Here is a 23,819-nt window from a genome sequence, read left to right on the forward strand (position 1 = left end):
CACGAAAACATTATATTTTAGATCACAATATCACTACATAGTATAAAACAAAGTCGCTTTCTCTGTCCCTATGTATGCTTAAATCTTTAAAACTACGCAACGGATTTTGATGCGGTTTTTTTAATAGATAGAGTGATTCAAGAGGAAGGTTTATATGTATAATAACATCCATTAAATAGTGGAGAAATACTGTTATTTTGTTATGTTATACTCGTGCGAAGCCAGAGCGGGCCGCTATGTTTTTATATACAATGTTCACAGTTTTTCTGTAGTGTATATAGTATCAGCATTGCACCCGTGCGAAGCCGGGGCGGGTCGCTAGTCTATATATATAAAATGAATCCCTATTCCCCTTGGTCACGCCATCACGCGTGAACGGCTGGACCGATTTCACTATTTTTTTTGGTGTGTTTGTTATTGTCAGGAGAAGGTTCTTATGAAAGAAAAACTTAAGGAAGTTGAGCGGAACGTTAGAAAATTAAAATAAAAGTTAATTTTAGCGATTGAAATTATACGCGCTGCAAATTCATAGTTAAGATGGGATAACGTTTGCCGGGTCAACTAGTAAACAATGTTTTTTACGTGAATTCGTAGTAAATGCTATACTTTTATTCGGTGTGGACTGGGTATGCATAGAAATGTGAGTAAAACAATTTGATTGTATACTATGTCGCGCAACGGCGGCAGATCAGAGGTTACTTCTGACATCATAATAAAATTATTTTGCGCATTTTATGGCGGTTTTTATATTATAATTAGTTGACAGACGTTGTCCCGTCTTAACTGTGAATTTGCAGCGCGCTCTGTCAATCGCTGACAGTTATTTCAAACAAGTGATTGTTATATAAAATATACTTTCGTTAATTTTTCTCAAATTTTCTAATTTTCCGCGTAATTTTTTGAATTTTTTCTTTTATAAGAACCTTCTGATAATAACAAACACAACAACAAAAAAATGTGAAATCGGTCCAGCCGTTCACGCGTGATGGCGTGACCAAGGGAAATAGGGATTCATTTTTATATATATAGATTTTCTCTCGACGTTTCGAAGACTGCAGTCTTGGACGCGGCGGACTGTAGCGTTGGTCATCCGAAAAGTCAAAGTGTCAGTATCCACCTACATTTTACAAATTAACATATAACGCGATAAAATCCGAAAAATAGATTTTTCTTTGTATAACATTCACCTAAACATGAGATGTTAAGTCTCATTATGTCCAGTAGTTAACCTGGCTACAATGTCCTTCAAATCGGAACACAACAGTGACTACACACTGCTTACTAGAAATAGACATTGCGGTCGTACCTTCCCAAGCAGACTCTCACATATGAGAGACCTACCACCAGTAAAAATTGTCTATTAAATAGTGTTGGTTGTAAATTAATGTAATGTGTACTTTAGGAGATGCAAGAAATCAACAATTTTAGTGATATAAGTAAATATTTATTGTGAAATTAATGACACAGTATTCAAATTATAAAAAAATTAAACTACCTACGTTAAGTAATATATTGTGGACATATGATGTTTAATTGTAGTACTTTTATGAATATATTCAAAAACTAGGGACTTATAAACATAGAAATCTGCAGTGATATCTGGAGCAATAAAAAAATATTGTTTTTGTTGAGCTATGTATTTAGTCATAAGATTTGTTTGACTCGGCCACCCGTACTATCCCACACAGTTCCGATCGAAACGACGAACTGCTACGTCCCTATAAGGAGTGGTTATTAAACTTCAGCCTTACATTATTTTAACAAGGTTGAAAATATGCAGGAATCATAGGGAATATGGCGGCGATAGCCTAGTTGGGTGTGGAACGGACTGCCGAGACGAATGTCCGCAGGTTCAAATCCCAAGGGCACACACCTCTGATTTTTTTAAAATCATGTGTGTATTCTTTGTGAATTATCGTTCGCTTTAACGGTGAAGGAAAACATCGTGAGGAAACCTGCACATCTGAGAAGTTCTCTATAGGAATTTCGAAGGTGAGTGAAGTCTACCAATCCGCACTAGGCCAGCGTGGTGGACTAAGGCCTAATCCCTCTCAGTAGTAGAGGAGGCCCGTGCTCAGCAGTGGGCAAGTATATAATACAGGGCTGATATTATTATAGGGAATATGCATGTGATTGAAAATTGACTTGATTTTTTTCCCCGATACTTTATAGTCTTAACATTACACCTAAACCATTATTTTCTATTTAAGTGTATAAAACTATTCAAAAAGTGTAAATTAAGCGCGCGAAGTCGGGATGATATTTTTGCCGCTGTACTAATATATACATTTGCATGCTGTGGTCTCCTATAATTGAAGAGGCACATCACATTGTTAATTGTACAAATACTACGACATTGTATTTATTATACGCCGTGTATCATTTGTTGGAGGTCCTTAAATAAATAAATAATGTTTACTACTTAAATGCGTTAGAAGAAATTTAAATTAAAGATGTTATCAATATTTATACATTTAAATGATTATAACAACAGATTTTCGGTAAATTTTTATCTTATATGGGTTTGTGGCGGAATAATTAAAGTACATACCGCCATCTCGTCAACATCAATGGAACTACGAGAAGACCGATGTGGTATTGATATAATTGTAATGTTAACGCACAACAATGACGCTAGATGGCGACAGACGATTCGGACTTGCGATAGTAGAATTTGCGCGACGTGTAACATATACACTCCGAATAGAAACCTAGACTTTCCCGCCCTCACACCCACCACTACAACTCCTGTAAGGATCAGCAGTGGCATTGTATAACACCGAGCGGTGTAACTCGGCGAGTCTCAGGGAACACTAATATGTCATTATCCCGCAACGAAATTAATCAAATAGAAAGATAGGGAGGAGTTGGAAATATTAATTGTCCACTTCCCTCCAGAGCAATGTGGGTGACAAAATCAAGATCTAAGGAGGCGTTCTAACCTCAAGGATAGGGACGTTTACAACTAGATAAGCTAGTTATAAAGCACCACGGATAAAATTAAAAGAAAGGGTCCGAATAGGAACCGTCGGACGCGGACGGTCACAAACAACACTCTCACTGGGAATCTTCTTCCATAGAGAAATGTAACCATATGTCCCTCCAGAGTGGCGTGTCAACCTTTATGACGCTACAGGTCAATGATTGATGCTTTCTAACCCAATTTCAGCCACAGCGGCCAGTCTCAACGCGGCTCAACCACGCAGGTATCATATATTTTTTTGTGTAGATAGTACTAAACACGTAAGGGAGCGTCCATAAATTACGTGAGGTGTTTTTTTTACATTTTCTGTGACTCCCTACCCCCCTGGTGAGATGTCGTGAGAGTTTATTCAACCCCCAATCTCACGTGAGATTTTTCAAAATATGGGTTTCTTATGTAAACGCGTTGGATTTTTATTGTAAAAAGAAAAAAATGTTTCGTGCTTTTATTTACGTCTAGTTAAGACTAGTAATCAATATTGCTGAGAGTTACACTGTACCGTAAATTCAGATTAAATTGAGCTATTTATAAAACAAATATGGTGGTTTGACAGTCAGGAGATGTATAACGTCGAAGTATGATATTATTTTCTTTCGGATTATTTATTTATTTATATACAAAATTGTACATAGGCGGACTTAATGCCGTAGGCATTCTTTCTCAGTTAACCTCAGGGTGGAGCAGAGATAATCATGGCAGGTGCATTAAAGAAATCTGTTGCGGTGAGCAAATACAACAGCTAATATAAATAATACGATATATACAAATATTAATGAGTTATAAATAAATTAAATGTAGACATAAGATACAAAAAAAATTAATAATAATATACTAATACATAAAATGCATACTATAAATATATATATTAATTACGGAGGTGACACTTCCAATCCATTCACTAATAGATGTCGTACCCTCAATTTGAAGGCCAACCGAGTAGTAGCCGTTCTGATTTCGAGAGGGAGTGAATTCCAAAGAAGTACAGATTGAATAGCGAAAGAAGAATGTACAAAGTCGGAGCTATGGGAAGGACACTTAAGGAGAAGATTGATAGATGAACGGAGACTTCTATCATGGCTATCGCAAAGGTATTGAAAATTAGACGATAAGTAAGTAGGAGGAGTAGGAGAGAATGATGTTAATCGTATTACGATTACGCTTAAGATTAAATCTTAAGCATGTACAATCTGGATTGACCAAAATAGTATTTTTTTTTTTGTTTCAATCAGAAAAAATATTGCGGAGACCCCCCTTCTCTCCAATATAAGATTAGATGAGATTTGACTCGACCCCCTCTTATTAACATCTCACGTAATTAATGGACGCCCCCGAACGAGGCACTTCTAAAGTGATACACGTCATCAACTGTTGAGTCGCTTCATCGTATATATATATAGTAGTAGGTTATACGTGTTTAGTATCCACCCGGAGAGCGACCGTAGTGGCCCGCGTAACTGTGCCGCGGTCCGGGATCAGCCTGTGTATATCTCAAACAGGCCGGCGTATTTGTGTCGACTGGCGAGGGGTAATCATATGTCGTCAATTAATGAATGAATCGTCAACAATTAGGTGATAATTTAGTAATGTAACGTAAAACTGGAGGTGTCAGGAGTGGTTGCCGCCACATTGAGTTATATTTTTATCCCACGCAAATACTCTTAATATAGACAACTAAGCGATGAACAAAGGATGTATAAAAGTTCAAAATTATTTAGCGTCGATAAGTTGATAGTATTTGGTAGCTAGATATGTAATAATCTAGACATCACTCCGCACACTATCAGGTTCACATCACAATGTGTTTTTAAACATAAATATTATAGTTCAATCAAACAAACATTACTGTGGTTGTAACGATCGACTTTTTGTGTTATCTGCATTTAGCGGATGTGCAGTTTCATAACGTGTGCTGCCCTCTACATTATTATTATAGTAATAGCAATAACGTGTGCGGCCGTCAGTGTACGTCACCCAGTTCCTCCAGTGGTACCGAGTGTTGCGAACGTAGTGTTTATCACCGCACTTATATATTCCCAAAACGTATGTACTCCAATGGCATACAATAAATATATAATGTTAAATATTAAAGACGACTTAAACATAAATGTATATAGAGTTTGAATTGATTATTGCAATATTTATTATTTATTTCGCTCAGCCAGCGAACTGTTCGTATTGACTACGTTTAGGGAAAACAGTGTATTAAATTGAACCGTGTTTCAGATGCAAGCATATTACGTTGTGAAATTCGTAAATTTTGAACATAGAGCTTCCAAGTATGCGTTCGTGCCGAGATCTTGGATAAAAATCCTCCGGAATGATAATATGGCTGTGATTGTTCTACCCACTGATAAAATGTCGACTGAGAAGCGCGCTAAGAACTTGAAGACACCGGCAGCTAAGTGGAAGCGGCACCTGTGCGAAGTAGTATACGTGACAGGTACTGTCCGTTCCTTACCCTAAATTCTGCTGGTATGCAGTTGGCCATTCTACTTTTCTACATCGTCCCTGTAGGTAGAACTAAATAATTCAAAATTTCTAGTTTCGAGATAAACGCGATTAACTGTTTTTGTTTTCGTTATTTTTAAGCATTACTAAAAAACTTTAAATAATTTTAATGTCGGTATTTTTATATATCTTGGGTCTTATTATCTATTATATTATGCATTAAAAAAAAAACTCTGACCTGAAGAAAAAAAATATAAAAACTTCTTATTTAATTCTTCCACAATGTTTTGTAAGTTTGCTGAAATTAACTAAATAACTCGTATAGTTATTTAGTTTTGCCACACTAGAAACCATATCGTAAAGTAATTATAAGGTTTAATAATTACAATTATAGAGTTTAGTAAAGTGAATACCATTAGGATTTTCAATGTCTAAATTAAACAAATCAAGTTGTTTAGTTCTTCTACACACTTGATTTATTTTGTTAAACAATAGACTCGAGGAAGAATTAAACAACTCATTTTATTTAATTTCTTTACTATTGAACAGATTATAAGTCGCAGTTTATTAGTTTTATTTTAACTTTGAAAACAATATGTATAATATATTTAGTAATAATGTTACACACACGCATATTAAAACACTAAAAATTACATAAGCAATAAAAAAGTCTAGTAGTTGTATGAAATAAAATAAATAATAATAATAATATGTACATGCATATAACAAATACGTATTATAAGTAGTTAATTGTATAGTTTCTCCCTCTCTTGAAACTTTGCCCGACAGGGTCCACGATTATATCACGCGTATTAAAATGTAACATCTTATAATGTATAAAATGATTGTGGAGTGCAATAAACTTTGAATTTGAATTAGTATAGGATAGCAGAATATAATTACTTCAGAATAGTACGACATTCAAGATACGGAAACAATAATAAATGGCTGAATATATTAAAATCTAAGAAAATTGTAAGAATTACCGTCTCCCGACCGTAACTCAGTGGACTCCGAATAAACACTCTGTCGGACAGTTGGCTCTGCCGCTGTGCTTCCAACCCTTCTTTCTTCCCTTGCACTTGCATCACAAGCTAACAAACAGCCTTATGAACTAAGATGTTTTATTACATAGATACGTTGTCCGAGCTCAATACTGGCAAGACGAAAGCAAGGTAATTGCCCGACATTCACTTAGTCAACCTCCAACCACTGTCGCGGCTAGTCGGCTTACTATCTTTTTGTATTTTTATAAATAAAATTATTTCCCGTGTTTTTAGACGATGTACAAATTATACTCCAACTGTGAATGAAAAAAGCGTTTCATTTCATACGTTAGTAATAAGTATACACTATTTAACTTAATTTTTAACTAATAAATGCATTTTGTTCGACTGTCATGGCGACGGGCCGGTCGACGCTCGGGCCCATTCGGGCGCACTCGGGCTCACTCGGGCCGTATCAATGCGAGCTGCTAGGGCTGTACAAGTATATGACTATAGTAAATACTGCGCTGTTTTTATGTGCAATTTTGTTAGTCTATGACGTGTCTATTTGTAAAACGTCATTGCTTATGAAGACAGAATGTTAAATGTTTGATTTAAAATATGTTTTTCCACGGTAACATTAGATAGTCAACTTCTAACTCGTCGCCGGCGACAAGACTTCTGGATTTTTTTTTATAAAATACCTACTGTACCGAAATGATAGTGCATTGCATAAATATAAACTTTTTTTTTTTTGCGTAACCTAAAGCTGTTAAGTATTATGCCGTTTTCGGATGTTTTTTCCTTAAATGATATCGCAAAAAAGGATATCATACAGGGACATCCATATTTTGTATGAAAAACAACCGAGTTACCGAAGAATACAATTAAGTTACCCTGGATATGAGAATAATTATTACGATTAAATTAAAAACATAGTGTCTTAGGGACACTTCAACCAGTATAAAATAGCAGGATAACGTAGTTTTTCCATATATTTTTTGTGTTTATGAGATTGTAGTTTAAAGGAGATAAACTTTTAGGTACTAAAAAGTAGAATGACCATTCATCTATGTCTAAACACATTTTTAAAACATGTTAGGGTAAGGCTCATATTTTTAGCGCACTTTGTAAAATGTTTCTGTCCGAAGAGTTAGACTACAAAAAAAAAAAAAGTCTACTTTTATAAAAATGAAATACAGTACGTAAAATTTTTTATTATGTCAAATTTTTTCATAAACATGTTTCTAGTATTTATATTTACACATTAAAATAAAAAAAATTCGACTTTTTCATTCCATACATTTGTTGGTGTCAGCACACGCCTACTCCACACAAATCATTACACATATAATTTTTTAACATTATGACTTTTTATTTTTCGTATATATCTTGTTCTATAGGATATTAACTACGAAAAAAAACGACAACAACTACAATTAATCACCCCGTATTGTTTATATTAACAACTTAAGAGGTGTCCCAAATTTTATTCTCTTGTAACACGTCAGTTGTGTAACGCGATATTTCCTGGTCTTGTTTATAATCTACCATAAATAATTAATTTATTTGAAGTGGCAATACTAGCTCATCGTACTTGACACATTCCTGAAAAATTCCGCCATCTTTTTTTCGTGTTAGTTGGAAGAACGTGTTGGAGCAAACTGTATCTCCTTAAGAAAAGGTAAGATTTATTCCTTGGAATTATCATGAATTAAATAGTTGTCCTGATTTTTAGTTTTAAATCATACACAACAATCATTTCTTTATTGAATTATGATAGTTTTTGAAGGCTATATTTATTAATTTACATGTAATGATTTTTTTTAGGTTAGTTCGTGTTGTAAATTACATCCGTTGTGCGACAGAGTGACACAAATTGTGCGACGTATTACAACGGAAATTATAAAGGAAAGTGTATATTGTTATATTTTAGAACAATTAAATTTTTGATCACTACAAAAACTGTATTTATTTTTCCACAACATTTATAAAACATAATTTAAAAATAAGTCAGCTGAATCTGAAAATAAATAACTTAATAATACGTCATATATAATAAAAAATATATACAAAAAATCATGTTTTTAATTTAATATTATTATTTATTTTATCAATTTATTACACACAAAATAATTAGAAAACTAAATATACATACTAAATACAAACATTCATAAAAAATGAAATATATATACCACTCACTTATTTAAAATGCAAAATAAGCTCTGTCAGAGTTAATGTGTAAAAAGGTTTACAAAGTCTGTTGTAACACAATATTTCAATTGTGACACCTTCTGTTGTGATCTCCTTTGTGCGATAGCGCTAAAAATATGTGCCTTACCCGTTAAAGATACAAAATTGACCCTACATACATGGTTTTATAATTCGTGGATAATTTACACATATGTAACAATGTTTCATTTTATCATATACTAGCTTTTGCCCGCGGCTCCGCCCGCGTTATAAAGTTTTTCGGGCTAAAGTTTTCCGTTATAAAAGTCATGCTATATATTTTCCCGGGAGCCTATGTTCTTCCCAGGGTCTCAAACTGTCTCCATACCAAATTTTATCCTAATACGTTGGGTAGTTTTTGAGTTTAACACGTTCGGGCAGGCCGATGCAGCGGGGGACTTTGTTTTATGATATATTTTTGTAGAACTTTTTAAGAGGAACAATCCCGTCATACATTATTGTTGCATAACTTTAACCGTTTACGCAGCGCACGCGACAGAAGCTCTCAAAACTAATAAATTGTCCCCGTTTTTGCATTATGTTTCATTACTGCTCCGCTCCTATTGGGTATAGCGTGATGATACATAGCCTATAGCACTCCACGAACAAAGGGCTATCCAACGCAAAAATAATTTTTCAGTTTGGACCGGTAGTTCCTGAGATTAGCCATTACTGCTCCGCTCCTATTGAATATAGCGTGATGATATATAGCCTATAGCACTCCACGAACAAAGGACTATCTAACGCAAAAAGATTTTTTCACTTTGGACCGGTAGTTCCTGAGATTAGCGCGTTCAAACAAACAAACAAACAAACTCTTCAGCTTTATATAATAGTATAGATTTGTATTTATATTTGTTTATTTATCTATATATATAAAATACACATAGAAGCGGCGATAGCCTAGTTGGTTGTGGAACGGACTGCCGAGACGAATGTCTGCCTGGCCTCCTCTACTACTGAGGGATTAGGCCTTAGTCCACCACGCTGTAGTGCGGGCAGACTTCACGCACCTTCGAAATTCCTATAGAGAACTTCTCAGGTATGCAGGTTACCTCATGATGTTTTCCTTCACCGTTAAAGCGAGCGATAATTCACAAAGAATACACACATAATTTTTTAGAAAAGTCAGAGGTGTGTGCCCTTGGGTTTTGAACCTGCGGACATTCGTCTCGGCAGCCCGTTCCACACTAGGCTATCGCCGCTTGCCGATCCGTAATATAATGTTAGATATATTTTTGTGGTTTTTGAAGGCGGTAAATTTGCTAATAAGTTATTTATTTTTATTTGGCTTCGACACTTGTCTGTATGTTTTCAGATGTGATTACCGACGCCGTGGCGGCCACCTTACGATACCACAAAAAAGATCCAATACCAACTCAACCAGCAACACCTACTAAAGGTAATCTTACCCGTTATAACACTGGGTGGTGCTCGCGGGAAACCGCATGTGAAAACATGCGTTATTTCCTTTCCCGCTACAAGAGTTTCACCATCATTGTAACGGTTATGTTGGGTTCACACAATAGGGGACCGGCCTGTGTTCGATTTTGTACATTATTCTATATGAAATGGTTGATAATACGAAAAAGAAACCCTCCCGCGAAAACTGCATTAAAATTGGTTAAAAAATGAGCGAGTAATTCATATTTCAAATATTACTATGTGCCGAAGTGGGCGCGAAGTGGGGATATCGCTTCATCTCTTTCTTTCGCACGCGTCGTAATGCCCGATGACGTCACACGTGGGTATTGCGCCTCTTTTCTGTTTCTTGTTACTTACCCCTCTACCGAAATTAAAAGACTTATAACTTGTTGATTTTTTACCGGATTTAAATAATTCTTTCTGTGTTATAATTTATATAACGTAAATATTTGATAATAATAAAGAACAAAAATGAGTCCGGTCCCCTTTTGCTGTTGCTTTGCTGTGTTTGTTTGCTGCCCGACGTTGAGCCGCCTAGAGATGGTGAACGTCAGGCGACCGCCGGCCGAGTCCCTACCACTATATAGATAGATAGATAAAAAAGTTTATTTAGGCTATAATTAACATACAGTTTAACTAAAGATATTACATAAACAATAGACAAGTACATATCCATTTGTGAAATATTGCAGCCGCAATCGGGCCCCAGCTCAGCAATACGCACGGTATACCAACTAAAACTCCGCGGTGGCCTTCTTCGATACATTAGGGACGGCTTATTAATGATATATTAGTGAAAATATGATTCATAATTGTTAGTAAATCATATTATAAGTTGACAACGATAGTTTGATAATCATTTTAGTATGTACCTAAAGTCATTGTGCAAGCTAGCATAAATACTATTTTACCCTTAGCCATTGTGGACTCTTATCATGGCTCTGGACTATAAAGACCTCGGACGGAAGCGTCTAAAATGTTGTCCACAGCCGTCTTGTGCAATGCTATTGGTTCCTTACCTGACGATTGAGATATGAAAATAAACAATAGAATATCATGGACTGTCTCAGTGCCGTATTGCATGCGACCACACGCTCTGAGGTCTCAGGTGGGACAAAGTGATATTTGTTTATCTGCTCAATATCTGCTTGAAGTCAGGAATTGGGACTGATATGGTCACAGGCTCGCGCTCTATCACATCCAGGAACACACAACGAAAAGATTTCTTTCTGTGATTTCTTGTGCTCCCCGTCTCCACGCCGTATACACGCCCATGTACGAGGGACACAGTTCAGTGTGTAATCTTGCTTGTAACTATACATTGAGGTCTATGAGGGCTCGCAAACATTACCCCTCCTCTTCCCCACCAATCCTGAAGGTGTCCCCATCCTTCCTCTCTTCTTCCTTCACCCAATTCCCTCCCATCTTCCGCATCCCTGCAGTTGCTAAGCCAGGGATTCCAATATCCTGCCTGCAGGTCCACCTCGGTGTAGACTGCAGAGACGCCCACTCTAATAAAAACGGGATAAATGCGTGACGTGTGTGTTTTTATTTTAATAATTTCTCTGCGTTCCCCTCAGAGTCGAGAGCTGAAAAACGTCAATCTACAGAGCCAGTATCAGAAGCATGGACCAAAGCCAACCATGAAGCTACATTAGATCATTGCACCAACACGAAAAATGATATCACGCAACCAACAACAAACCCAACCAACGATGAGAATCGAGATATATTTTTTACGCAACTCGAAAACTACCTCTGCCAACTTCAAGAAAGTTTTACGGAATTGCTAAATGTAATCTATGAATACACAGAATAATTTATCGTGTAAATTAAATATATATATTCATATATTATATGCGCTATATTCATAGCGCAAGCATATAACTAACTACGGGGACCAGTTCTCTCGTCTTGTTATAACAATCCATGTTTTTTTTTTTTATAATCTTTATTTAATGAATGAGCCTAGGTTTTTAATCCACAAGATTATGCCAGCCTCGTTGCATTCTAAATGTAATTAAACAGAAAAGGAAACTTTTTATGTCCTTTTTAGTTTCCTTATGTATATATTTGAATAGCGTTTATTTTCTATATCTGTATCCTTTGGATATCTAAAATCAGTAATTGTTTTACAGTAATTTAAATACAAGTATAAATGTTAGCAGAGGGGGCATTGTGGGCCAATGCCCTACCTTAATAATCAACTAAATTATACATAACTCTATCAAAATATATGGAGCAGCAGGTTTTTTATTTCTAATTTGGAAGTTGGTTCCATTGAGTTGTTCGTTTTGATGGATGGAATAACCTTCTTTCGAGGTTTAAGGGAATTTTGTTACAATCTGTATGTTACCCTAACAATTACGCAAGTATTAACATGACTCATTCATATTCACAAGTCAAGAAAACCGAAAATCGATTGACCAGAACAGATCTAGTAACATTTTTACTTCCGTCCTAGCTGTAACCACAACTACCTTAAATTCAAGTTTAGCTATGGCCTTGAATGTTAGCAAAAATGTATTACTTTTAATTTTATTGATAACACTAAAAAAAAAATCCGTTTGATGCATCACTCATAACGCCAAACAAGAAAATGAAACAGATAGTGTAAAATGAGCTCCTGTTGAAAAGAGATACTGATATAATAAGATCGCAACGGCCTCAAACTGAGCCAGTATAACTCCGTGTAATTTTAAATAAAACATTTCGGATGAACTCCGTGTAATTTTAAATAAAACATTTTGGATCATTCTTAGGTCAATTACTTGCATTATTGAAATGCGTGTGACATTTATTTTATTACTGTGTATGACGAGTCGAGCTTGCCACTCACCTGATGGTAAGCGATACGACCGATAAACAGTAGAAGCACCAACACCTTGAATTACAAAGTATTGTTTTGTATTCCACTGCGCTCGCCATCCTGAGACGTGAGATTTTAAGTCTTATTATGTCTAGTAGTTACACTGGCTACAATTTCCTTTAAACCGGAACACAACAGTGACTACACACTGCTTGACAGAAATAGACATTGCGGTGGTACCTGGACTCTCACATATGAGAGACCTACCACCAGTAAATTCAATACATTTTTCTCAATACTCGAATTATGGATATTTTTACCATACTATCGCACATTGCAAGAGGCCATTACAATATTTAATTATCCGCCAACGCGGAAATATTTACGGCTCACATATCTGGTTGAAACTGATTGTAAAATATTGAAAGGTAAGTACCACCGCAGTGTCTATTTCTACCGCTGACCAATGTACACTGTTGTGTTCAGGTTTGAACTGATTTAGTATGGTCAATATTGACAGCTTTTGGCTGTGTACGGAGTGGCGTTCGTGATATGAGTACTCGAGCCTAAGTGTAAACCTGGATTTGAATGGAAAATATAAGTCAAATGAGTAAAATTATTTGTTGTTCAAGTGAATAGATAGGTTATAACAGTGACGTTTTGCCATTTTAGTTCAGATTTTGAACAAATTGTTTTTATGGACGTTCGTGTCCATAGAAGATACGTTAATGGTGCCACGCAGTTTGGAATTCACAGTTCTGTATGCTTGTAAGTGTTTATGGGCGGTCGTATCGCTTACCATCAGGCGAACGGCAAGCTCACCTCATCATTCATAATGTCGCAATACAAGTAGACATAACGCCTTGTGTTGGGTGAAGCGTACTAGTTTATAGGACTAGAGTTAAATATAAAATAGTAAAAGCATTTTTTATTTACAACCTCTGATTAAGCGACATCAATAAAATAGGTTTTATGTTTTACTGTATGTATTTTTTTATTATACTTTTCCCACTTTTTACTTTAAATCTAGTTTTTACAAGGTTCTTTTTTAAATAACTACTTATCTTTTTAATTATTATGTAATCTAAGTTGTCTATAAAATCTCTTGCTGCAGTTACAAGAAACAGATGAGTCTATGTTACTTCATTAATGATAATAATGAATAAAATAAATCAATCAATACAATCGCCTTTTTATGATCCATCGCGAAAATGTACCAATCCGAACAAAATTTTTTGACAAACTCACAAACGAGTTATTTTGATTGGTTAATTCTCAGGATTGGATCGGAGATAACGGGCATTACGACTTCTGATTAAATGCCACTCACACAAATGTTTAAGTCCCTTGTAAGCCGTATACGAGCTAGTCACAACAGCATTCCGAAAACAGTGGCGGAGACTGTTATGTCACCTACTCTAAGGCATTTCGTGTGAAGGATGATAAACTAAATTCAGAAACTTGTACTTCTCTCTCATCCTCTACAATGTACGGAACAAAATCGTTGTTGTTATTGTTCAGATATTAACATTGGTGCTTAAGTAATTATTATTTTACTGATACTACGGATCTGTGTTGTTTGAAATAAATAATTTATTATTATTATAACCCGACTAAATACAAAAGTCACTCTAATATATGCTAACAAATAAATAGTAATCACATAAATACTGTCTTCATTAGGTGTTTAATACGATAATTGTCCAATCAAATGTACTTCAACCTTGTGAAACAGGCTCTCAGATTGAATAGCTATGGAAGCGGCAATAGCTCAATGTCTATTTGCTAATTGTAATCAAAATTTTAAAGTTAATTGAAAGTATTGTTACGCCCAGTGGCACTCGCCGATAATAGCGCCTACCCGAATGTGGAAAGTTCGGTGATGGAACGTTCTCGAAGGATCTCGATGTTTCCGGAACGAAGTGGAAACACGATAACGGACCCCAATTATACTAGAGAGTTCTCGACCATTCTGGATCTTTCGAGAATGTTCCAACCTCAAACTTATTGGATAATAGACTGGCGGAAATGTGGAGCTTGGGATAATCTATATATATATATATATATATATATAAAAATGAATTGCTGTTCGTTAGTCTCGCTAAAACTCGAGAACGGCTGAACGGATTTATCTTATCTTGGTCTTGAATTATTCGTGGAGGTCTAGGGAAGGTTTAAAAGGTGAGAAAAATTCGAATAATTGCCGGGAAAATCCTCAAAACAGCATTTTTCTATTTCCCATACAAACGTTTTCTAAATAAAATGGAGAGTCAATTTGTAATTTATTACCGCTGCATAAAGTTCAAATTCGCGTGCGCGTTGGAGGATCTAATATCGCGTTCTGAAACTCAACAAAAGTGAAAGTGAATAGCGAACGCGACAAAATTGCATAGTCTCAAAATACATAGTACATAAATAGTGGTCGGCTTCGAGAAACTCAATTTTAGCTAACTTCAGTTGTTAATATAATATATAACTCAAAGGTGACTGACAGTGATATATCAAGGAACAGCCCAAACCATTGGACGGATCGGGCTAAGACTTTACATGCATAAAGCTACTATGACGTAGGCATCCCCTAAGAAAGGATTTTGATAAATTCTACCCTTAAGGGGATAAAATAGGGGATGAAAGTTTGTATAAATGTTCTTAGATTTTCGACTGATTGAACTGAAATTATAGATTGGGGATAAAATTAGTTTGAACCTATAAGTACCGGGAAAATATGTAGCAAGACTTTTATCAAACAGTGGAATTTTATCCTGGAAAACATCTTCACGCGGGCGAAGCCGCGAGCAAAAGCTAGTAAAAAAATAATTTTAGACTTTTGCATTTATGAGAAGAATAGGAAAGTATTGTCCTGATAGAGGAGCAGAGTAACTAAAAAAAACTTCATTGATTCATCAAGAGGTGGAATGGGTTATGACCTAGAATTTCCCTTTTTTTGACATAATATGTAACTACCAATGTTTTTATGGTAATTATTATACGAATATAAAGAGAAAATTAAAAAAAAATTAATTCGCGGTTATTTTTAGAGACGGTTCATTGGATACGGTCTAGGTAGTTGACTACTGATATTCTTTAATGAATTTCATTAATATATACATATAATAAAATAAATATTCCGTATGATAGCACATACACGCGAATGACACATAACACTAGTACATGTTGTTAATTAACTTATGGTAAGGGGAAGATTGATAGCATTATTTTATTAAAATTACTTTGACGTTCAACAATAACATATATGTTTTGTAAAAAATATTCATAAGGTCGAATGTTGCATCCACTGACCCACAAAACGACGAGATTAGACGAGGCTCCCCCGCGCATCCGCGAAACTTTATTTCATACAGTTACATTCAATTGGTCTTCCTATTTAAAAACCAACCAGTATTTTTCAATAAAAGTAATAAACGCCTGATCAAGAAGTAAAATTCTTTGCCGTAAACGTGATGAAGTCTCGCGTGGTTGAGTTACAAGTTACTATTTTCCACGGCATCTATAAGCCCTGGGCCAGAATGTTAATGATTTAATATCGGTATCCTGTGCTCCTTGCTTTGCTCAGGTTTAGTGCCAATATTTGGTTGTTTCGATGCGTTGATGGCAATGTCTAAATGTTTCGATTTGTAATCATTCATTGCATCTATAATTTCAGTCGTCCCCTTTTGCATTTCATAGATGATAAAGCCAATTTTTCTAAGAATTTGAATCGTTCCCTTTTCGCTGATAACATTTCATTTTTTCAACATACTCAAATGTTATATTTTATCAAAGTGAGTCTCTTTGAAAGTGACAGTTGTGACGTATGTATTGTAATCAATGATAAAAGAGTATAGAGGTGAGCGATATGGTCACGTGACATGCGGCACATTTAATGCATAAAATGGCGCCGACTCCGCCCCTTACAATAGTGATATGCTAGTACCGAAAATTTTGTATCGACATCGAAGAATTAAAAGAGAGATAAACAAGCCCAAAAAATATCAAATACGAAAGGGGTTAGGTTCTACCATAATATAAATATAACAAACCATAATATAAACAAACAAACTGAAACTGATTTATAAGTAACAATTGTTAAAGAAAGCAGTACCTGTTGTGACAAACATCCAGTTGTGTTTGATCTATATTTGTATGTTGCACTATTCCTTGCTAAAAATTTAAGTTACTGATTAAGATATTTACTTAATACATGATAAATGGAATAAGATAGCGTAGCCAGCAATTATTTGGTTGGTTTTATTTTATTTTATTATTATGCTCTTTGATCGAGAAACATAACTATGTTTCAGCAAACTAAAATCAATGAGCGTAAAGATGGTGGTTAAGATAATCAATTATAATAATTATTTGCAATAACAACAATATGATTATGTATCTATTTCCGTGCATGCAAAGGTTGCTCGAAACATAAGACCGCCAATTGTAAAAATATATCTTACATTTCATCTTTATGTTGTTTCTTTTTTGTTTCATTGGTTATGCAATAACAATTCTAATTTTATTCATAGCAATATATTAAAGTAATATTACTATTAGGTGAAGTATAATTATCATTACTATTTTACTTATCGGAAATATTGTTAGAAAACAGTTATCTTTTACTCGCGTTAATTAAACGTGTGGTTTATGCATTTCTTCTCAAAATATAAAGAACGAATATATGTATTTGGTGTAGGATTCCAATCACGTCGCCCAATATTCTCAATTAATTTTGCCTTGGTTTTTAAATTTTTTGGTTATCTTAAAAAATATTCTAATTTCACTTAGTTTATCGTTCTGGATAATACAATATTGATGTGTGCTCTAACATTCTTTCAAAGACAAAAACCGTAACTGATAAACGGGCGTCTGTTAAAATATCGATATCGATAATTTCTAAACAAATCCACCCATCCCTAAGCTCGTGTATAAACAAACATAATGATTTTAATGGATATAAATCACGCCTAAAAGGGTTCAAAGCTTATCAAACAAGATCCACATATAATTTTAATTGATAAAAACACATCCAAAAAGTAAATATACAAAGATATTTACAAATTTTCGGTAAAAACAGTTACTAACCTATGAAAAGATATTTCGGGGTCTTTCTTGCGTGAATTCGATTTGCATCCTTTCACACAACACTGAGTCATTTTCGAAACTTAAGAAATACACTAATAAACAAACTAAACAATTGAGAATATGATTATATTACTTTAAATTCAATATTTATGAAGATTTGTTTACATCGTCTGACACTACATGTACTTGCTGACTGGGCTGCAATAAATGGCGTTTCTGCCGCAAGGCGGTGCCAGTGTGTTGAAGTCAACGAAATAGTGCCATATTCGAAGAAAGCAATTATTTTTGTCTTTGTTTGTTGCGTTCCAAATAAGCTTTGAGTAAAAGAGATAGACATATATATTGACAATTCTGCGTCGATTTCCCTAACATAAATATAACTTATTCATATAGCTAACTTTTGAGGCCTGTCCTCTTTATATTTAGTCATTCATTGTAATATTGACATTTGACATTGACAAATGACGGTGTCTTACGCCCGAATACACAAACGATACTTAAATATTTAAGATGGCCTCACGGATTTAAGCATTCGTTATCTTTGAAATTGGTATACTGAAACGTCACTTATTTCCTAACCTTAAATTTAAGGCGACGAAGGTTTAAGGTCCGCTTATTGATTCAAACGGTATTCACAAACCCTGCTTAAAGTTTGACAGCTATTTAAGGCCGCCTTATATGGCTGTTAATTGAGATTAATTTGAGAGTGCTTGCGACTACTCTCAAATCTTTACGCTAAAATATTTATTGTTGTGTTAGTAGTTATTATATTCTCTTTCGATTTAATAAAATGTCTTTTTCTTCACTATCATCACTGTCTGAAGAAGAATATAGTGTCAATCGAAGAAATCGAGAGAAATTAGACTTTCGTAGAGTACAGTGATGATGAATTTAAAAGAAGATTCCTACTCAGCAAGGAAACAGTTCTTCATTTATGTTCATTAATTCAGGAATTGTCCTAAATTATGCTTTTTAATTCAGGAATTGTCATTTCAGGAATGTTCATTCATCATATTGATTTAAACTGGATATTGATCCAGCCTAGCCGGTCATAAAAAGAAATACCAGATATTTATTGCCCTTCGTTTCTTTCCCACAGGCACCTATCAAAGGGTCATCTGGGATATTTTTCATGTGTAGTAACCTACGGTCTGAACATGTCTGAATGAAGAAATAATTATTAGAGAAGCAATAAGAAACTTTATTGTAATTATTATATTTTTTAATTGTAATTCTTATATATCAGAGATATAAACATTACATTACAGACATTTAGCTACACATAGTACATATATGTAGATATGAGTACAATATAGTACATCATATTGTACTCATATCATGGAACTAGTTGTGCCTGCGCTCATATCATGGAACTAGTTGTGCCTCTGCCTACCCCTCCGAGGATGATTAGCTTTATTATGTGTGTATGTAACAATTTTAAGGAAATTAATTTTATTGAAAGTCTGAACATGTCTGAATGAAGAAATAATTATTAGAGAAGCAAGAAGAAACTTTATTGTAATTATTATATTTTTAATTGTAATTCTTATATATCAGACATATAAAATTTCATTACAGACATTTTGCTACACATAGTACATATATGTAGATGCCTGCAGAAGTCTATTTCTTGAATAAATTATTGATTGATTGATTGATTATATATATCACACAAGAGAACCCACGGCCTCTCACTTCACAGCTGGCTACTCGCCCACAGCTCACTGCCTGTGTTCCTCACGGGAGCTGCCAATAAAACAAATATATTTTTAAAGATTACTTATTTAACAAAAAAAAAAAACATTATCAGCCACATGATATCCATTGCTGAACAAAGGCCTCCCGCAAAAATTCCAGATTGAATGTCGGAAGCAGCCCGCATCGAGCAATGCCCTTTTTTCTTAATTAAGTCGATGGTCCTCCAAATAAATCCAATACTTACTTTTTCACTATATCCAGCAGTTCTTGTTTTTCTATTTACGTATAATGTCTACCCCTTTATTGGGTTTTGTTATTTGAAGACTCCGTTGATAATTTATAGAAACTTCTGTGATAAGACACGAAATAAGAATTATGAATATTGTTAACAAAGAGAATATAATCACTACGATTTAATTATTGACGAAAATTTGACAGATACAGAAGTTTTTTTTTCTAAAGTGACTAATGTCAATACTGATCATGCTGCCAAATGGCAAGTATAAATAAGTTGGAATGTATTTACTACATCAATGTTGAGAATTTAATAATTAAAAATCATTTTCATTAAACTGCGTATTACGTTATTTGATTTTTTATGTTTCATAAATTATGCTGCGTGAAACGACACATAAATATCATTTTATTAAAATTATGTAAACGAAAACAAACTTTTTATAATCTATAGCAAATTAACTGCTCCTCAACTGAGTTTTCCGTAAAATCTTTTAATGTACGTTTGAGAATGCCATTTAAATTAAGTAGCCTGTTAAATTTAAGTAGGCCTCAGACAAGTTGGTTGGTTGAGTAGCGTTTCAGTATTCGGGCGTTAGTATTTAAAATAAATAGTAAGGTGGACTAAGGAACTACTTCATTCAAACGTATGTGTGACGTCATCAAATATTTTTCCGGTTTTATTTTTTTTCTCCATAATAAAGTATTAAAAATACACAATTGAACTCAGGGTACAGAAATTAAGAAACGATATTTTTGTTTTAGGTAGATTTACATTTTGAAATGTTGTCAGTTCATAAATAATACAGCCAAATTTTTCAAAAAAATTATAACCTTGATAGCTTTATACTAACTAGTACTACCCTTAAGAGGGACCATGAGTCCCCTGATTTGCACGACTGTCTTTGTTTACTATTTGTTCCGGAAAACTATACCCGTCTAAGTTCTCAAAGACATATTAAGTTGTTTGTTGTCCTTGTAGTAACACAGAAGTGCTGACTGAGTCCTTCCTGTGGAGGCTACGGAGGAATCTAAACGCACTTCTGGACGACGTTCCTCACGTAGAGATATCTGTACATAACTGAAAACTTCTCATGTCTATCTTTTAAAAAAATTGTGGAAATGTGCTTTAAATGTAGCGATACAAATAGAGATCAGGACGTGCAGGCCAACGGCTTTATGTGCTTTCCGAGTCACGGGATATCATACCGCCTACCTCCTGACTCCTACTTCTTACTAATCGCTACCCCATTACTGAGGATCATGAGTCCAACGTTTCCAAATCTTTTTTCAGTTGATACTATCCGTCGCCTGATGAAGGGCGATGCTGGTGGGGATCTCCAGCTATTCGGAGATCTCGTACGACCATCTCTTCGGGTTTCGACCTCTGGGTCTTTTGCCTTCGACCTTTCCCTGCTTACTTCTACTTACGAACGAGTAATTTTGTTTAATGTAAAACAACCCAGTAGCAATGTCTTTAGCTTGACCCGGGATTCAAACACGGGACCTAAGCGTTGTATAATTCTGATCTGTAAACCAAATCATGAACACAAACATGACACAGAAAAATTGTGATTAGAAAGAGACGGTGTTATTATATTTGGACTTCCGCATCACCACACGAAACACACAAGAGCTATGACTAATTTGTAATTCATCAGTCAAGTCCATTCACAAAGAATAATTGCTGGTGGCAGGAAATTTGGATCCGCTCAGGGTGAGCACCGTACGCAAGCTGAAATGCCATAGTAGACCGCGTGAGCGTGCCGGGAGCAGCTGAAGTGTTGCAGGCCGGCTTGAGTCCACTGGCGAGGAGTGATCATGTTTCGTTAGTCGACACTCCACTTACCATCAGGTGCGGTCGCTTTGCCTTGCTCGTGTAATAACATCAATTAGTACCTACCTATATAATAACGATATCACTTGTAACTCCTTGGCATTGCTGATTACCACACACGTAGGAGATCATTTACAGGCTCATTTTGTGCCAAAAATAATCCATTAATAACGAATATTTTCACCAAATATCCAGGTTTTAGTTTTCTGATTTTTTTTATCATTTTGTAGTTTAATGCGAATGTGGCGTGTGCATGAGTGTATTTCTGACTGAATGGGTGTTGTCGCTGTGACGAATTCTCTTAGAATAGTACCTATAGTAGTGACATTAGGGCGCGTAATTGTAAAATTACTTTTTATTAATGTTTCATTTATTTATTTATTTTATTTGCCACTTAACAACTACTTTTACAGGGTAGCCCTAATACAGTAGTGTTGATTTTCTTATGGTACTACTTACTGATACTATACTTTAAAATTATCCTTAAATCTATATTAACTATCTTTAAAAACTAGGTACTATAACAAATTAAATATAGAGATCTTATCTTATCTTAGTGAAATCACTCAGAGTATACAAAAATATATCCATTTTTTCTGCAACATCGTTAAGCGTGCTCAAGGCGCGTGTGATAGGTGCCTTATTAAGCAAATTGGTCCTTCCACGCGGCACCACCAGCAGCCGCGGTCGCCTACTCCTACCGAGGTAATTGTCAGGCACGGAAAACTTCACCGCTTCAAGCAAACCGGGGTTGTCGATCTTGCCACGTATTAACTTAAACAAGTATGTTACCAATGCTAGCTCTCGCCTATTTGCCAATTCCTCGTAACCTACCATACCATGTTTATTTTGTTCCAAACTTGCAATTGTTTATTTTATTACTTGTGTTATTTCCAAGTAGATAAGTACTCGTATGTGGTTTCATTTAGTCACGCAATGTCAAAATGACTGCATATAATACTGGTATTATTAATCCGTTGTATAGTTTGAATAATAAGAGTTATTGAATAAAAAAATCACTACAAATATTATGTATCGTGGTATAAATTAGTCACAATCAACAGGAAGCAGTATGTTATTAGCCCATGTATAAACATTTAATTAAGTCACAAATAAACTGGGATTTTATGATTTAAAAATATACAATAATTAAACCGCCTTCATAAACAACTTAAAACCAAAACAATATTTCACATAACAGTCTATACACTAATATTATAATATACTATATAGTAATATTATAGTGTAATACACTGTGTTTAATTTTATTATATATTAGTTCATTTTTGGAAGCGCGGACAGATTCGGTTAAATTCATTTACGTGAACATTTACACATAACACAACACAGATAAATATATATGTAGTCGAGTATTATGAACTCTTTGCGGTGGAGGTACAAAAGAAGAAAAACTGTCAATATATATATATAAATAAAAATAATTTTAACAAAAAATTAAACCGCCTTCAAAAACCACTCAAAACCAAAAAATAATTTCACATAACAAGTATATATTGGATACCAATTTTGGAGTCGGTGCCTAATTAAAATTGCTAGTTAGCTATATTTGTTGCATAGTCCGTCTATGAGCTAAATTTCTTTCAAATCAATTAAAAGGAGTAGGTTTGCGTGTACTACAGCATACATAGTGAAAGGTGTAATACCAAGCACATGTATGGTGTTTCATCTTTTTATTTCCTCTTTTTTCGAGGCAGGGAGTGTAATACACCCACATTTGACCAGCTATATGTAACAGGGAAGAATTTGGGTAGTGTACAGTTCACAAATTTAAATACTCCCTTAATATCTTCCATTTGCTGTGCTGCGGCGATGTGTTTATCTCCGGTGACGATCTGACTTGCTAACTTTGTACGCTGGCAGCACATTGTTTTCGTATATTCGTTAATGTATTTATCTAGCTTAACTAGCAATTTTAATTAGGCACCGACTCCAAAATTGGTATCCAATATATACTTGTTATGTGAAATTATAATTTGGTTTTGAGTGGTTTGTGTAGGCGGTTTAATTTTTGTTAAAAATAATTTTATTTTTTGCTTTTTATGTTAGTAAAAATAGACCGTCTCAATGGCA

General features: G+C 34.7%; 1 protein-coding gene and 1 long non-coding RNA gene across 2 annotated transcripts; one reads left to right on the forward strand and one right to left on the reverse strand.

Moving 5' to 3' along the window:
• Positions 1–4,791: 4,791 nt before the first annotated feature.
• LOC115454205 lies at positions 4,792–13,868 on the forward strand. Its single transcript, XM_037447163.1, has 4 exons — positions 4,792–5,023; positions 5,207–5,423; positions 9,968–10,051; positions 11,655–13,868. Exons 1-4 carry the CDS (start codon positions 4,871–4,873, stop codon positions 11,891–11,893), a joined length of 693 nt encoding a protein of 230 aa, XP_037303060.1. The 5' UTR covers positions 4,792–4,870; the 3' UTR covers positions 11,894–13,868.
• Positions 13,869–19,612: 5,744 nt separating this feature from the next.
• On the reverse strand, positions 19,613–20,022 carry LOC119193531. Its single transcript, XR_005113979.1, has 2 exons — positions 19,902–20,022; positions 19,613–19,705 (listed from the first exon to the last, which is right to left on the reverse strand). It is a non-coding gene; the product is annotated as an uncharacterized LOC119193531 (long non-coding RNA).
• Positions 20,023–23,819: the final 3,797 nt, after the last annotated feature.

This window comes from Manduca sexta, unplaced genomic scaffold, assembly GCF_014839805.1.
Source record: "Manduca sexta isolate Smith_Timp_Sample1 unplaced genomic scaffold, JHU_Msex_v1.0 HiC_scaffold_63, whole genome shotgun sequence".
Classification (NCBI taxonomy): domain Eukaryota; kingdom Metazoa; phylum Arthropoda; class Insecta; order Lepidoptera; family Sphingidae; genus Manduca; species Manduca sexta.

What these genes read in the sequence shown, in the direction of transcription:
- LOC115454205 (XM_037447163.1), top strand. Translation starts at nt 4,871, where the DNA reads ATGTGCAGTTTCATAACGTGTGCTGCCCTCTACATTATTATTATAGTA. An exon ending in CGAAGTAGTATACGTGACAG is followed by an intron (nt 5,424 to 9,967) that starts GTACTGTCCGTT and finishes GTATGTTTTCAG; the next exon opens with ATGTGATTACCGACGCCGTG. An exon ending in ACCAGCAACACCTACTAAAG is followed by an intron (nt 10,052 to 11,654) that starts GTAATCTTACCC and finishes CGTTCCCCTCAG; the next exon opens with AGTCGAGAGCTGAAAAACGT.